The sequence below is a fragment of the Rutidosis leptorrhynchoides genome, chromosome 5, assembly GCF_046630445.1.
Source record: "Rutidosis leptorrhynchoides isolate AG116_Rl617_1_P2 chromosome 5, CSIRO_AGI_Rlap_v1, whole genome shotgun sequence".
NCBI lineage: Eukaryota > Viridiplantae > Streptophyta > Magnoliopsida > Asterales > Asteraceae > Rutidosis > Rutidosis leptorrhynchoides.
Window position 1 is genome coordinate 216,058,938 of NC_092337.1, and position 12,252 is coordinate 216,071,189.

The 12,252-nt window shown below is 33.9% G+C and overlaps 1 protein-coding gene across 1 annotated transcript; it reads left to right on the forward strand.

Moving 5' to 3' along the window:
* Window positions 1-248: 248 nt before the first annotated feature.
* Window positions 249-1,310, forward strand: LOC139847690 (uncharacterized). Its single transcript, XM_071837415.1, has 2 exons — window positions 249-719; window positions 827-1,310. Exons 1-2 carry the CDS (start codon window positions 469-471, stop codon window positions 1,173-1,175), a joined length of 600 nt encoding a protein of 199 aa, XP_071693516.1. The 5' UTR covers window positions 249-468; the 3' UTR covers window positions 1,176-1,310.
* Window positions 1,311-12,252: the final 10,942 nt, after the last annotated feature.

Sequence of the window (12,252 nt, forward strand, 5' to 3'; positions counted from 1 at the left end):
TGTTCATCTCGAGAATTGAAGGACCTTAGGGTTTTTTACTCATAGATTAAGGGACCTAAGTGTAATGAAATCATCCATACCAAATAACCAAACACCATAGTTCGAGGTAATGGCCGTTTAATTATACTACCAAATAAAATGGGCCCCTACAAATATAGAAATGGATAACACCGAATCTTTTCCTTTTGACCACTATAACGTAGAACCATAAATATATATACAACGCACCTCTATTTTTATTCTATTCTATTCTATACCTATGATTCAAGCATACACCACTTGTATCCGACCTTATCTTATCAGCCTTTTATATCCATTATCCTCATTTATATCACTTTGCCCATAAGCAAAGATAACCAACACACTCCATTCACACGAAACACCTAACTTTTTTCCTCTCAATTTTCAAAAGCTACAAGGTAGATTATTAAGCAAGATTCAAGGTTATATAATTGATAGAAGTTATAAATGACAATGATGCAAATGGGTTGTTCTTCATTCGATCAAGAAAACAAGATTGGAACCATGGGTTATGATCAGCATCATGAGGATGATGATTCATTTTCATCGGACGTTTCAAGTGTCGTATCTTCTGACGATGAATCATCAGACGATGTATTCGAAGAAGAGAGTTCGTCCTCGAATAACAATAGTATTTCGAGGACGAATGAAAATATTTTAGGAGATATGTCAGATCTCCTTCAACAACTCCCCTCCAAGTAAGTCACTTGCCATTTTTTTTTTTTTCTTAACTCAAACTTTGATTTGTATATATCTTTTGAACTAGTTCTTATAATCTTTTGTGTTTAAATTGATAAATTTATAGGAAAGGGTTATCTAAGCACTTTCAAGGGAAGTCACAATCTTTTACATCTTTATCAAAAGTGTTGTGTTTGGAAGATCTTGCAAAACCAGAAAACCCTTACAACAAGAAACTAAAATCATGCAAAAGTTATGTGGCGTTATCAAGAATGCTTCCACCACCTACAAGAAGTGCTTCTTCTTCAAAGCTATTTAATAAAAATAGAGCTTCTTGTTCATCATCAAGTATAGGAAGAAATGGTAGCTATCTTGGATTAAATAATAGCAATAGGCCACCAACTCATCCATCTCATCAAACCAATAGTGCTACAAATGGTTCTGGTTTTTCAAGTCAAACCCCTTTATTTGTTTGATTAGTTATTTGGATGTTTGATCGGGAAAAATATTGTTTTACGTGTATTAATTCCTATATTTGAGTTACTATAAGACGATAATAGCATGATTGTGTATGTACTAATTGATTTATTTAAGGAGATTGATTTGTGTTATAGACTATACGATTAATTAATTATGATCTATATGATGCTATGTGTTTGCATCCGATGTAGGTAATATAATAGATCGTAGTATTTGTGTTTATCCATTATATTAACATGTTAGGTTTGGTAAACATTTTAGAGAATTTGCTCATGGTTGGGTTTTACTGATTAATGATTTGGTCCCAAAAGTTGCCTCGGATGTGTTTGGTTTGATAGACCATATATAATAATTTCTTTAATAATAATAATTGCTTTAATAATAATAATAATAATTATTATTATTATAATTATAATAATTGTGACAATAATAATTAGAGTAATAATTAATAATACATATTATTATTAACAACTAATTGAAGGTATTGCGTATGACCCAGAGACATACTAAATTAATGTGGTTAATATGTTATGATTCAAGTCGGGTCATACTCAATAACAAGCTTACCGACGCTTTATATGTATTTAATCTTAACTATTGGATTGTTAAATAAATACGCGACACTTGAATTTTAGAAAATCGGTTTTTTAAAATATCATCACTTGAGATAGATTATTTGGATAATTTATATTTAATTATTTATAGGTTTAAATAATTAAGCTGTGTTGTATTTTATAAAATGGTTTATAAAATGAAAGCAACTTAACAAATAACAAGTTTTATAAAAAAAATTACATTTTTTTTATATAACCCATGAAGGGTGGCGGTTTTGGCAAGACCAAGTGACTCACCATGCTTATTTTGTTACTTTTAAGATGACACAACTCAACATGCTTAACTAGGTAACCAAGGCTTTGACTCAAGTGATACATGATATACACATAAAAATAGCAAGTAAAAATTCTGCTTCTCCTTGTGCTGCTAGCCGAAATATACAAGGGAAAAAGAGAGGTTTTTGAGCTTGGTAATCTAGTTCATTAAGTGTCAAAATTCTAACCAAAGTAAATGTAGTGTTGGTACACAAAAGGTTTGTGGGTATTACACACTTGAGGCTTCAAGTTAGAGGTTATTATTCTATCATCTTCATCATCTCCTTGCTCATCCAAAACAGTCCTCAAACGAGTTTGAGGAGGTGTAACTCTTACTTCCTTGTTTTTATATGTAAGCATATATTTCATGACTTGATAACAATGTGGAATTCATTCAAAATGGTTTAACATATAAACTTATTTTTATAAACATTCATGCTTCCACTTTCTTTAACTATCAATGTTCCATGCAAACACAAGAAACTCAAAAGGGATTTGAGTGATTCCTACTTATAGCATTGTCGCCTTGGTCACATAAACAAGAATCGAATGCACACACTTCAAAAGAATGGACTTTTGAAATCAAATGAATTTGGCTCGTTTGATGTATGCGAATCTTGTTTACAAGGCAAAATGACTAAAGCACCTTTCAAAGGGACCTATGAAAGGGCTAAAGACTTATTGGGATTAATACATTCAGATGGATGTGGACCCTTTAAGCCCATGAGTAGGAAAGGTGAAAGATACTTCGTTACTTTCATTGACGACTTCAGTCGTTTCGGATATGTCTACTTGTTAAGACATAAGGACGAAACTTTTGAAGCATTCAAAGAATATCAAAATGAAGTACAAAATCAACTCAATAAAACAATTAAGGTACTTCGTACCGATAGAGGAGGTGAATACCTAAGCGATGCTTTCCAAGATCATCTTAAAAGTTGTGGGATTATCTCGCAACTCACTCCTCCTGGAACACCCCAACTTAATGGAGTTTCCGAAAGGAGGAACCGAACCCTAATGGATATGGTTCGATCTATGATGGCTAGAAAGTGGAACGAACACCTCACGAGATGTGGTTTGGAAAACCTCCATCTCTATCATACTTAAAGGTATGGGGATGTGAAGCTTACCCTAAGCGTTACGTCCCTAATAAGTTGAATGCTCGATCCACGAAGTGTATATTCATAGGATATCCCAAGGATGATATGGGATACTATTTCTATGATCTATCCGAGCAAAATGTATTTGTTGCCCGGAAGGCGGAATTCCTTGAAACTAAGTTCCTAATGGAAGGTAATAGTGAAAGGAAGATAGATCTTGAAGAGGTTCAAGATCAAGTAGATGATACACAATTGGTTGACACTAGCACTCAACATGAAAATGTTGAGAATGATCAAATGGATGATCAAAGTATACAAGACGTTCGCAGATCTGGTAAGATTAGTAATCCTCCTGAGAGATATTGGTTTCTCATGGATGGTTGCTATGTGGTTGATTTGGATGAACCAACAAACTACCAAGATGCTTTATCAAGGATTGATAAAGATAAATGGCAGGAAGCCATAAACGCTGAGATGCAATCCATGTATGACAACCAAGTTTGAGAACTTGTTGAACAACCTACTGGCTCAAGGCTAGTTGATTGTACATGGCTTTTCAAGATAAAAACTGACATACATGGTAACTTGGATACATACAAAGCTAGACTTGTAGCAAAAGGTTTCACTCAAACTCAAGGGGTTGACTATGATGAAACTTTTTCGCCTGTGGCAATGCTAAGGTCTATTAGGATATTATTTTCCATTGCTGCTCGTTATGATTATGAAATATGGCAAATGGATGTCAAGACCGCTTTCCTAAATGGATATCTTGAGGAAGATGTCTATATGTCCAGCTTGAAGGTTTTGTTCATCCGAAATATCCTAAAAAGGTATGCAAGTTAAAGAAGTCAATCTACGGATTGAAACAAGCATCCAGAATGTGGAATCATCGTTTTAATGAGGAGGTCAAGAAATTTGGCTTCATTAAAAATGATGATGAAGCTTGTGTATACAAGAAAGCTAGTGGGAGCACTATCATGTTCCTTGTACTATATGTGGATGATATATTGTTATTTGGAAATGATATTCCGGCAATGCAAGGTGTTAAAACTTGGCTAAGTAAATGCTTCTCCATTAAGGATCTTGGAGAAGCACAATACGTTTTGGGGATTGGGATCTACAGAGATAGATCCAAGAAATTGATAGGTTTGAATCAAAGTGCATACATTGAAAAGATCTTGAAAAGGTTCAAGATGGAGAACTCTAAAAAAGGTTTGGTACCTATTCAAAGAGGAACCCTCCTTAGTTCATCTCAGTGCCCCACCACGAAAGATGAACATGAGAGAATGAAGAAAGTCCCATATGCGTCTGCCATTGGGTCAATCATGTATGCAATGATATGCACTAGACCGGATGTGTCATGCGCTCTTAGCTTGACAAGTAGATACCAGAATAACCCAGGAAACAGTCATTGGATTTCTGTCAAAAGTATATTGAAATACCTTAGGAGGACTAAGGATATGTTTCTAATATATGGGTCTGGTGAGGAGGAACTCGCTGTAAAAGGTTACGTGTGTAGTGACCCGAACTTTTCCATGTTTATATATATTAATTGAGATTGATATTTACATGATTAAATGTTTCCAACATGTTAAGCAATCAAACTTGTTAAGACTTGATTAATTGAAATATGTTTCATATAGACAATTGACCACCCAAGTTGACCGGTGATTCACGAACGTTAAAACTTGTAAAAACTATATGATGACATATATATGGATATATATATAGTTAACATGATACTATGATAAGAAAACATATCATTAAGTATATTAACAATGAACTACATATGTAAAAACAAGACTACTAACTTAATGATTTTTAAACGAGACATATATGTAACGATTATCGTTGTAAAGACATTTAATGTATATATATCATATTAAGAGATATTCATACATGATAATATCATGATAATATAATAATTTAAAATCTCATTTGATATTATAAACATTGGGTTAACAACATTTAACAAGATCGTTAACCTAAAGGTTTCAAAACAACACTTACATGTAACGACTAACGATGACTTAACGACTCAGTTAAAATGTATATACATGTAGTGTTTTAATATGTATTTATACACTTTTGAAAGACTTCAATACACTTATCAAAATACTTCTACTTAACAAAAATGCTTACAATTACATCCTCGTTCAGTTTCATCAACAATTCTACTCGTATGCACCCGTATTCGTGCTCGTACAATACACAGCTTTTAGATGTATGTACTATTGGTATATACACTCCAATTATCAGCTCTTAGCATCCCATGTGAGTCACCTAACACATGTGGGAACCATCATTTGGTAACTAGCATGAAATATCTCATAAAATTACAAAAATATGAGTAATCATTCATGACTTATTTACATGAAAACAAAATTACATATCCTTTATATCTAATCCATACACCAACGACCAAAAACACCTACAAACACTTTCATTCTTCAATTTTCTTCATCTAATTGATCTCTCTCAAGTTCTATCTTCAAGTTCTAAGTGTTCTTCATAAATTCCAAAAGTTCTAGTTTCATAAAATCAAGAATACTTTCAAGTTTGCTAGCTCACTTCCAATCTTGTAAGGTGATCATCCAACCTCAAGAAATCTTTGTTTCTTACAGTAGGTTATCATTCTAATACAAGGTAATAATCATATTAAAACTTTGGTTCAATTTCTATAACTATAACAATCTTATTTCAAGTGATGATCTTACTTGAACTTGTTTTCGTGTCATGATTCTGCTTCAAGAACTTCGAGCCATCCAAGGATCCATTGAAGCTAGATCCATTTTTCTCTTTTCAAGTAGGTTTATCCAAGGAACTTAAGGTAGTAATGATGTTCATAACATCATTCGATTCATACATATAAAGCTATCTTATTCGAAGTTTTAAACTTGTAATCACTAGAACATAGTTTAGTTAATTCTAAACTTGTTCGCAAACAAAAGTTAATCCTTCTAACTTGACTTTTAAAATCAACTAAACACATGTTCTATATCTATATGATATGCTAACTTAATGATTTAAAACCTGGAAACACGAAAAACACCGTAAAACCGGATTTACGCCGTCGTAGTAACACCGCGGGCTGTTTTGGGTTAGTTAATTAAAAACTATGATAAACTTTGATTTAAAAGTTGTTATTCTGAGAAAATGATTTTTATTATTAACATAAAACTATATCCAAAAATTATGGTTAAACTCAAAGTGGAAGTATGTTTTCTAAAATGGTCATCTAGACGTCGTTCTTTCGACTGAAATGACTACCTTTACAAAAATGACTTGTAACTTACTTTTTTGACTATAAACCTATACTTTTTCTATTTAGATTCATAAAATATAGTTCAATATGAAATCATAGCAATTTGATTCACTCAAAACGGATTTAAAATGAAGAAGTTATGGGTAAAACAAGATTGGATAATTTTTCTCATTTTAGCTACGTGAAAATTGGTAACAAATCTATTCCTACCATAACTTAATCAACTTGTATTGTATATTATGTAATCTTGAGATACCATAGACACGTATACAATGTTTCGACCTATCATGTCGACACATCTATATATATTTCGGAACAACCATAGACACTCTATATGTGAATGTTGGAGTTAGCTATACAGGGTTGAGGTTGATTCCAAAATATATATAGTTTGAGTTGTGATCAATACTGAGATACGTATACACTGGGTCGTGGATTGATTCAAGATAATATTTATCGATTTATTTCTATACATCTAACTGTGGACAACTAGTTGTAGGTTACTAACGAGGACAGCTGACTTAATAAACTTAAAACATCAAAATATATTAAAAGTGTTGTAAATATATTTTGAACATACTTTGATATATATGTATATATTGTTATAGGTTCGTGAATCAACCAGTGGCCAAGTCTTACTTCCCGACGAAGTAAAAATCTGTGAAAGTGAGTTATAGTCCCACTTTTAAAATCTAATATTTTTGGGATGAGAATACATGCAGGTTTTAAAAATGATTTACAAAATAGACACAAGTACGTGAAACTACATTCTATGGTTGAATTATCGAAATCGAATATGCCCCTTTTTATTAAGTCTGGTAATCTAAGAATTAGGGAACAGACACCCTAATTGACGCGAATCCTAAAGATAGATCTATCGGGCCCAACAAGCCCCATCCAAAGTACCGGATGCTTTAGTACTTCGAAATTTATATCATATCCGAAGGGTGTCCCGGAATGATGGGGATATTCTTATATATGCATCTTGTTAATGTCGGTTACCAGGTGTTCACCATATGAATGATTTTTATCTCTATGTATGGGATGTGTATTGAAATATGAAATCTTGTGGTCTATTATTATGATTTGATATATATAGGTTAAACCTATAACTCACCAACATTTTTGTTGACGTTTTAAGCATGTTTATTCTCAGGTGATTATTAAGAGCTTCCGCTGTCGCATACTTAAATAAGGACGAGATTTGGAGTCCATGCTTGTATGATATTATGTAAAAACTGTATTCAAGAAACTTATTTTGTTGTAACATATTTGTATTGTAAACCATTATGTAATGGTCGTGTGTAAACAGGATATTTTAGATTATCATTATTTGATAATCTACGTAAAGCTTTTTAAACCTTTATTGATGAAATAAAGGTTATGGTTTGTTTTAAAATGAATGCAGTCTTTGAAAAACGTCTCATATAGAGGTCAAAACCTCGCAACGAAATCAATTAATATGGAACGTTTTTAATCAATAAGAACGGGACATTTCAACGTGGGCGCGAGTTTCCAAACTGATCGAGATGTCTCTCGATCACAATCCGGTTACGTCTTCACATTAAATGGAGGTGCGGTCTCTTGAAAGAGTTCAAAACAGGATGTTGTTGCCTTATCCACTACAGAGTCAGAGTACATTGCCGCCTCATTGGCAGCTCAGGAAGCTGCATGGATGAAGAAATTCATCGACGACTTAGGAGTAGTCCCTTCCATTCAGGACCCTCTTGAGATCTTTTGTGACAACGAGGGTGCGATTGCTCAAATCAAGGAACCTCGTGCTCACCAAAAGACCCGTCACATTGAGCGGAGATTCAACTACATAAGGAATGAAGTTGAAAAGGGAAAGATATGTATTCGCAAAGTTCACACAGATCTTAATATAGCGGATCCACTCACGAAACTCTTACATGGTGCAAAAAATCAAGGGCATGTTAGTGCATTAGGGCTTCGATATTCTAGTGATTGGTTGTGATCTGTTTTATGTATTGTAACGGAACGAAGTGGTTCAAACTCATTAATGTAATTATGGTGTTAATTTATTAATCTTGAGTCATGTTCCTATTTTGCATATTTTATCTATGAATAAGAAATTATTCTAAATTTCGTAGTCGATCACATTTGTGGGAACAAGTGTGAGATTTAGACTATTATGAACTTGGATTGGTATACATTCACGGGATGAATGTGGGGTAAGGTTGCAACCAAGGTTCACAGATATTTGTGGGATACAAATATTGGAAGACCCGCTCTCAAGATTTACTAAATGGAGCCTTTGTAGTTGATCACGCGTAATCTTGAGTAAAGGCGAATATCATTGTATCCTCTGACCTGAGATACATATTGGGTTCGGATATTTACCAAGTATTGTGCCTTGATTATTTTCTTCGCTATTCTGAAATATGGTAGTTCATAAGGAAGAGCTCAGGTATAATGCAAGGTGTATATTTAGGACGTATGTAGTCAAGATGGAATTTGTCCCTCTTATTAGTTTAGAGTCAGATGTCTAAGGCCTAATAAAGTTAAATCTAGAAGAGAGTGATCACTCTGTATCTCTTGGATTTAATATGACATCTAGGATGAAAGGATAAATGAAAGATTCACCTATTCATATTCGAGATGGGAACTCGAAAAGGATGATGTTATTGAATGGCACAAAGTCATAACATATTGGGGGTGATGGACGGTCGTTAGGTGGTATCCGTCACTTGCATTAATTTCTTATGTTTCTCGTGCAAGTGGGAGATTGAAGGTATTTCGTATGCCCAAGAGACATATTAAATTAATGTGGCTAATATGTTATGATCCAAGTCGGGTCATACCCAATAACAAGCTTACCGACACTTTATATGTATTTAATCTTAACGATTGAATCGTTAAATAAATACGCGACACTTGAACTTTAGAAAATTGGTTTTCTAAAATATCATCACTTGAGATAGATTATTTGGATAATTTATATTTAATTATTTATAGGTTTAAATAATTAAGTTGTGTTATATTTTATAAAATGGTTTATAAAATGAAAGTAACTTAACAAATAACAAGTTTTATAAAAAAATTACATTTTTTTATATAACCCATGAAGGGTGGCGGTTTTGGCAAGACCAAGGGACTCACCCATGCTTATTTTGTTACTTTTAAGATGACACAACTCCTTAGGAACATGCTTAACTAGTTAACCAAGGCTTTGACTCAAGTGATACAAGATATACACATAAAAATAGCAAGTAAAAATTATGCTTCTCCTTGTGCTGCTGGCCGAAATATACAAGGGAAAAAGAGAGGTTTTTGAGCTTGGTAATCTAGTTCATTAAGTGTCAAAATCCTAACCAAAGTAAAGGTGGTGTTGGTGCACAAAAGGCTTGTGGGTATTACACACTTTAGGCTTCAAGTTAGAGGTTATTATTCCATCATCTTCATCATCTCCTTGCTCATCCAAAACAGCCCTCAAACGAGTTTGAGGAGGTATAACTCTTACTTCCTTGTTTTTATATGTAAGCATATGTTACATGACTTAATAACAATGTGGAATTCATTCAAAATGGTTTAACATATAAACTTGTTTTTATAAACATTCATGCTTATCATAAAATGGTTTTGTGATTATGTTGACATTAAGAACTTGTTGTTATGTTGAATTCCATCACTAATATCATTAAATAATAATAAGGAAAAAGGAGGTAAAAAGAATTACATAATGGATTTGATTTCATATATAGGGCGATTTCTGTATGGTACCAAGTCAAAAAATCTTTCTCGCCAAATATACCACCCTTCTTGAAACTAACCTTTTAGGTAGTAACTTCAATTTTCGCCTTTGTCTTCCTCCCTTTAGCATGTCTTCTCTGCTGGGTTTGTTGCTTTTCCCAACCCCGACATCTCATCGTTGGTTTGGTTTTCTCATTCTTATCTCTTTCTTTGGCATGACAGGACTTTAACCTACCTCTACTTTTCGTATCTGTTCTCACAACGTGGTCTTTGGTTAGGTGGATTTCATGTCGTCTTTTGGTTCTCTTTGTTGTTGAAGGCCTCCGTTTCTTGTTTCCTCCATGTTGGTGGTTGATCTACTTGGTTATGGCCGAAAGTGGATTTTTTTCGGTCAACAGATTTTGTTTCCGACATTCTCTCGGGCTTCTGTGAGCCGGTGCGCCAATAATCTTCTTCGTCGTGGGAGCTAGGTTGTTATTGGACTCCCTTTATGGTTAGTATGTCCTCTGGTTTTTGCTTCTCGTGGCCAGAATCTGTTGCTCTGATCTTCGCTTTGAATCCAGGCGACGAGTCCTTTTATGGAACTCTGGTCTTTGCAGGTGCTTAAGGTTGGATATTTTTGGAAAGGTTCTAGGATTTTATGGCGTTGTGATGACTGATTTTTCTAGCTAGCGTTTTTTTCTCCCTGGCTCTTGGTAGATCTTCTTTCGCACCGGTGTCTTGATACTTTGCAACGTTCTCTTGTTTGATTGATGGAAACGGTGTGTTCAGCTAGTTCCCCACTAGTGGTGTTGTTTCAGGCAGGTGTTTGGTGTAATAACCCTTCTTTTTACGTTTACCTTCCGTTTATTTATTTTAACGTCCGTTATTTAATTATAACATCTCTCGTTTACTCTAGCGTATTTAAGACAATTCCTAAAGTTAATTCACGCACCCGCTTTTAAACTCGAGGGACTAATGTTGTCAAGGGACCAAACTAGTGACTAGGTCAACTAGTCAATCCCCCACTTCCCCACTCTTTCACTTCACCTCTCAGCACCATCTTTCTTACTTTCACTTTTTCTCCATTTTCTTCATAATCAAAGATTCATCATCTAAATCAAATCTAGGAAGCTCACAACAAATCTAATTACATATTTGTGATCTTCTACTCAAGACCTTTAATTTGGTACCAATCTTATTACTTGGGGTAAGCTTTTAAAACTGTAGATTTCTTGTTCTTGGTGTTCTTGACTTATAAAAGTGTTAGTTAGTGTCTATAGCTCAAGTCTAACATGAATATGTGAATTGTTTGCTTGTTCTTGTCATTTTGGTGTAACTAGCATGAACTTGAAAAGTGGCTAGTTTAATCTTGAGTTTTGGTTGATTAAATATTGTTATATGTTAAAGTTCATGTAATTAAATATTGTTATATGTTAAAGTTCATGTATTAAATGTGTTACTAGCATCATTAGCTTCAATTTGATGTGTAGGTTGACTTAGAAAACTTCACTAACATGATTATTGAATTTGTGATTTTTTGGTTAGGGTTTAGTAGTCTTAAATATGAAATTTTTATGCATTGAATGCTATGAGATGTTGTTGGTAAGTGTTTAGTTACAATGGATGTTTAATTACCTTTGAAACGGCATATTATATGTGTGCATTTAATTCCCGAATCATCAAATTGCATTTATGAACTTAAAGCATTAATGATGAACATTCAATGATCATTCAATGTGGATTTGGTTGTTGTAAATGATGGATTTGATTGATTATATGTATCTAGTTGTATTCCTTGTTAAAAGACCTTTCTAACGATGTATGGTATACGTTTTTAGTGTTTTCGGTTCATTAATTGTGATTTGGTGAAAGTGGGCTCGAGTCTTAAACACATGAAACTACCCAAGAATTCTGCCCAGGTGACCCCAGCGGCGCGCCCCTTCAAGGCCGCGGCGCGGCTTATGCCTGAAAAGTGGGCTGTCCAAAATTGTCATTTTTCGTTTAATTCTAACTATGTTACGCATCTCCGATTAACATGCAACTTGTTCAAACATGCTCATATATTATTATGTAACTTAGAAAAATAGTCCATGACCCGACCCGAACACATTGACTTTTTTTTTGACTTTGACTTTTACCAAAGTTT

Excerpts from the sequence above, each read along its gene's own strand:
- LOC139847690 (XM_071837415.1), top strand. The coding sequence starts at position 469 with ATGACAATGATGCAAATGGGTTGTTCTTCATTCGATCAAGAAAACAAG. Across the intron at positions 720-826 it reads CTTCAACAACTCCCCTCCAA|GAAAGGGTTATCTAAGCACT; the intron begins GTAAGTCACTTG and ends ATAAATTTATAG.